Source organism: Engraulis encrasicolus, chromosome 14, assembly GCF_034702125.1.
Source record: "Engraulis encrasicolus isolate BLACKSEA-1 chromosome 14, IST_EnEncr_1.0, whole genome shotgun sequence".
Lineage (NCBI taxonomy): Eukaryota > Metazoa > Chordata > Actinopteri > Clupeiformes > Engraulidae > Engraulis > Engraulis encrasicolus.
Genome location: NC_085870.1, coordinates 11,863,159 through 11,868,699, shown reverse-complemented (window position 1 = coordinate 11,868,699; position 5,541 = coordinate 11,863,159). Strand labels below are relative to the sequence as shown.

Sequence of the window (5,541 nt, the reverse complement as noted above, 5' to 3'; positions counted from 1 at the left end):
ATCCCTCTCCTCTCCTCTCCTCTCCTCCATTCTGCTCCCTCTTGTCTGTTCTCCTCTCCTCTCCTCTCCTCTCCTCTCCTCTCTCCTCCTCTCCTCCCCTCTCCTCCATTCTGATCCCTCTCCTCTCCTCTCCTCTCCTCTCCTCTCCTCTCTTCTCCTCTCCTCCATTCTGCTCCCTCTTGCCTGTTCTCTCCTCTCCTCTCCTCTCCTCTCCTCTCCTCTCCTCTCCTCTCCTCTCCTCTCCTCCATTCCGATCCCTCTCCTCTCCTCTCCTCCATTCTGCTCCCTCTTGCCTGTTCTCTCCTCTCCTCTCCTCTCCTCTCCTCTCCTCCCGTCTCCTCCATTCTGCTCCCTCTTGCCTGTTCTCTCCTCTCCTCTCCTCCATTCTGCTCCCTCTTGCCTGTTCTCTCCTCTCCTCTCCTCTCCTCTCCTCTCCTCTCCTCTCCTCCATTCTGCTCCCTCTTGCCTGTTCTCTCCTCTCCTCTCCTCTCCTCTCCTCTCCTCTCCTCTCCTCTCCTCTCCTCTCCTCTCCTCCCATCTCCTCCATTCTGCTCCCTCTTGTCTGTTCTCCTCTCCTCTCCTCCCCTCCATCTCAGTCTGCCATAGCACTCTGGGCCGGTGACCAAGTGGTCTCATTTTCCCAGCCCCCTTAGCTTCTATTCCGCCAGTGGCCATGGAGATGAGTTGTATTGGGCAGCTGCTGATAGCGGCTAGCCTCTCCCTGGTTTTGTGATGGAAATCAGAGTAGGGCGGCCATTATTTGCCATGGTGCGAAAAGAAGGGCGCGTCTGAAAGCTAAGGACTCTCAAGTGGCCAGTTAAGGGAAATCGGTTGTTTTAAGGCAAAGTGGCCATGGTGGGTACTTTTGGGATGAGATCATTGGCAGGGAGAGGACAAGTGAGGGGAGGGAGGGAGTAGGGGGACTTGGACGCATTTGATACCGTGGGATCTGGGATTTTCATCGGCAAGTGTGTTTTGTTTCAGACAAGATGAGGAGGGGAGTTAGTATGTTAATGTGTGTGGTAATTGGTTGTCATATGTCAGCGTTCCACTTTGAAGCACAGGCGTACAGTATCTCCGATGTCTGTCATGAGTTCTCTGGCAATCTGGCTGATTAAGCTGATACACATGCCAAGGGAGTGAGTGAGCCATCTCGCCTCTTGACAACTGTGGGATTTCCATAATCCTCAGAGTGCTGAGAGCCATCTTTGGCTTTTCGTAATGGACCAAACGCTGTTCAGCTGTAATAATGTGTGATAACATGGTGGAAATGTCACTGTCAAATCTGTTTTGCTTGGAGCCTGCCACAAGCAGTCTTACTAAGTACCACTATGGACTGTTTCTATTTCACTCAAGTAGATACAAGCGAAAGCCCATCAATGCCTAAATAAAATGATACTGTTGATGTTAGTCCAAAACCCAATCGTGTAAACATGTACAGTAACAAACACTGAAAGGTTGTGCATTCGTTCTCTTATTTATTCCAACATGTCAAATGTGTTTTGAGTTTTCCGCCATCATTCTGGTTTCATTTGCTGTGTGTTTACTGCCTGTTTTTCTTCAGCAGTAGCAACACTATCTATCTCATTAGGTACAATGGAGTAAATGGTGTAATGGCTATGTAATGCCATGTGCTAGTGTTGTAATTACACCACAAATGTACTTTTTACTTTTACTTTTGACACCTCTGAGTACTTGCAACATCAGTCAGACATTCACTGAAGCCTCACTGACAAATTCTTCTTTTGTCTTCACCTATTGTTCCCCTCATGGCCACAGGATGGCAGTAGAGTCACAGGGATGTGTGGCGGCTATTGTGGGAAATGTACGCCCTCCACAAGCAGCGGGCTTCTCGTGAGAGTCACATAACACAGCGCATTGCTATGGTGAGTTTTTTTGCCCAGCAACACATTTTCAGTGTGGCATTTCTCCCAATCTCTGCTCCACACATTTGAATGTGTCCTAGAATTCTTGACGTTACAACCTAACAAGATCATCACACATTACTTAGACACATTTCTCTGTGGAACTTGCTTGTTGCTTAACTGTGTTTTTTTGTTCTTATCTCCATTTCAGTTTAGGCGATTTGTCACAGCTCCCCCAGTGCTGTTGCCCCTTCAGTGCTGTTGCGACACACTTTCTCTCTCTCTCTCTCTCTCTCTCTCTCTCTCTCTCTCTCTCTCTCTCTCTCTCTCTCTCTCTCTCTCTCTCTCTCTCTCTCTCTCTCTCTCTCTCTCTCTCTGTGGTGCTAAACAAAGCAGAAGGCTTCATCCTCTCTCCTAAAGAACCTCGTCCCTCCTCCTAAATGTGTAAATATGTAAATTAATTTACTGTAAGTACTGTACATAGGCCATGTGATGAATTATTTATTATACTCAACATTTATTTTTATATGGTGAAATTATTTAAGTTTTTTTTTAACAAAAAATGAAAGGAATTACTTATCATTGTGCCTATTGACATCCAACACTTATGTATTCGTCCGCCATGACACTGTATGTGACACAAACCTGGCATGACAGCAGCACACACACAGCCTACAGTATATATCATATCATACACAGTTTCAGTGGCTGTAGAAGAACCGTCCCAAGCTCTCACCATCAGTGTCTGTATCTGTGTGTGTGTGTGTGTGTGTGTGTGTGTGTGTGTGTGTGTGTGCCCAGAGATTCTATATGTATATAGAGATATGCCAATGTAATAGGTTGCTATGGGCACCTAACATGACCAGGTTCCGGTCTGCCTAAAGGGGCGTGTCATATTACTCCTAGCATTGAATAGAACAGTCCTTAGGTCTGCCTAAAGGGGGACCCCTCTCCCCCTCCCCCTTGCAATAATAGAACCCGGAAATAATGGGCCAATGGAACTTCTCTCTCTCTACTCTCTCTGGTGTGCCTGTGTGTGTGTGTGTCAGCATCAGCATCAGCTAATATGGGTCAGTTCGGGCCAATTTAAAGGGCTTGCGTGCCAGCAGTCAGGCGTACCGTCGGAGTGAGGCGGGCAGGGCAGGTGCTGTAACTGCCGCCGTTGGCAGCGTCACGGTGCTCTGAACCATGAGCCGTGGCGGTGTATGTATGCATACGTGGGGAATCGATGAGGGGTGGCGCCTGCCAAGAGCAGAGTGCAGAGACACTGAGGCAGAGATGACCAGAGAGGCAGAAGAGGGGTGTGGTGTGGAGGAGAAGCATGCATGGGCTTATGGGCTGGACATGTGTCCCCTCTACTTTTATCACAAACATAATGTGAACATATTAACCCTGTGCAATTTGCCCCACCACTTTCCAAACGAAACCTAGTACAACCCTTGGAAGCATGCGCAGTGGGGTTTTTGCAGGGAAAGGCATACCAAGGTAGAGGCAGTAGGTTTGGTTACAGGGAAACAGGTAGTAGGGGGGTTGGGCCTGGGTCTGGGCCCGGGTCAACTGACCCCTTTGTCCCTCCCTGTCGGCTTGCCTGATCACAGGTGCACAGCTGGCATGAAGCAGCACAGCACAGCACTTCTATACCACGGCTGCCGCCAAGGCCAGCGACAGCAGCAGCAGTGGCAGCAGAGGAGCCAGGGGGTCCAGATGCTATGAACATGTGGCCATCTTCCAGCTTAAGGGGGGGTAGGGGTTGGAGTGGGGGAGAGGTTTAGGAAGCAGTATGGCAGACACGCGCGCACACACACACACAAACACACACTCACACACACGCACACACACATACGCACACACACATGGAAGCATAGACACACAACAGTACAGTACCTACACTTGTAGATAGGCATAGAAAATATTTCTGGACACATACAGTACACACAAGCAAGCACTCGCATAAGTAAGCACATACCTATACAGTATACAGTACACACTACACCACATGCATACACATACACACACACACACACACACACACACACACACACACACACACACACACACACACACACACACACACACACTGAAATGCATTCAGACGTGAGATGACAGGACAGGAGGACAGGAGTAGGAACAGGTCAGGGTGTGTGTGTGTGTGTGTGTGGGGGGGGGGGGTGTAATTCCCAGAGCAGCGAGAGAGAGAGAGCACAAGACCTGCTGCAGCAGCACTTTGGAAGTTGAGAGAGAACGAGAGAAAAAGTGTGTGTGTGTGTGTGTGTGTGTGTGTGTGTGTGTGTGTGTGTGTGTGTGTGTGTGTGTGTGTGTGTGTGTGTGTGTGTGTGGTTGGGAGTCAGAAAGATACGCGTGTGAGAGGGTTGAGAGAGATGTGTGCGAGGTTGAGAGGACGACAGATGAGGGTACATAAGGGACACTCTTGGGGACAGGACACCAGAGTTAAGACATTGTGTACAGAGAGACTCTGTGGGCGTGAAGGAGGCTCGAGGTTAGAGAAGAGTTCAGGATTGCTGTTAGCGAAGAAGAGAGTTTTGGATTTACAGTACGTTGGTCAGTCTTTCCATTTTACATAACATACAGTACTTCACTGTTATGTAAGGAATCTCCTTGCTATTGTTTTGTTCGGAGGCACGTAGCTTTAAAAATAAAAACCTCTGTCTCACAATTCCCTTAGCACGTGTGCTTTTAAGCCATACTCTGTTTGCGGTGAGGAAAAGGCTTAAATGAAGACCTCTTTCTGTTGGAAGCCTTTGCGAAGGGAGATCTCGGCTCGCCCTCCCGAGGCTGTCTGTCAAGCAGATAAGCCAAGCCAGCGACCTGAGGCACTGTCTTTAGCCAGTGAAGATGTTAGGAATGTAGCAGGACGTTTTTAGTTCTAAAATATAGCCATCACGTCAGAACAAAAGCCATACCGAGCCAGGTGGAGACAGATAAATGAAAGTACTTGATGTTGCTGTAGTAGAGAATAGCCATCATGTCATGTCATAATAAAAGCCATACAAGTTGATGACAGAAAGAAAGTATTTGATCTTGTTATAGAGAATAGCCATTATGTCATAACAAAAGCCATACAAGGTGGAGACTGACAGAAAAAAGTATTTAATGTTGTTGTAGAGAATAGCCATTATGTCATAACATAAGCCATACAAGGTGGAGACTGACAGAAAAAAAGTATTTGATGTTGTTGTAGAGAATAGCCATTATGTCATAACAAAAGCCATACAAGATGTAGACTGACAGAAAGAAAGTATTTGATGTTGTTGTAGAGAATAGCCATTATGCCATAACAAAAGCCATACTAAGCAAGGTGGAGACAAGAAAAGTAAGGTGTTGTTGTTGTTGTTGTTGTTGTCGTTGTCGTTGTTGTTGTTGTTGTTGAGGAAGGTTTGGGACCTAAAGCTTGGAGACTGGGTATTGTAATTAGCGGATTTTTTCATCCTATAGTAGATGTCAAGAGATAATGTCAAGCACCTTCTGGACTTGTGTCTAGAGATGTATGCTAAAGCACTCAAAGGTTAAATATGCAGTAATAGTGTGTTGTCACAGGTTAACTATGCAGCAATAGTGTGTTGTCACAGTTCATGCTAAAGCACTCAAGGGTTAACTATGCAGTAATAGTGTGTTGTCACAGGTTAACTATGCAGTAATAGTGTGTTGTCACAGGTTA

At 47.0% G+C, this 5,541-nt stretch overlaps 1 protein-coding gene across 1 annotated transcript in view; it reads left to right on the top strand.

Annotated features, from left to right (window-relative positions):
* Positions 1-2,174, top strand: part of LOC134462073 (A disintegrin and metalloproteinase with thrombospondin motifs 9-like) — a 27,259-nt gene extending 25,085 nt beyond the window's left edge. The window contains exons 11-12 of the mRNA XM_063214931.1: positions 1,780-1,886; positions 2,077-2,174. Coding sequence (XP_063071001.1) covers positions 1,780-1,869 — 90 coding nt within the window. The 3' untranslated portion in view covers positions 1,870-1,886; positions 2,077-2,174. The remainder of the gene's footprint in view (positions 1-1,779; positions 1,887-2,076) is intronic.
* Positions 2,175-5,541: the final 3,367 nt, after the last annotated feature.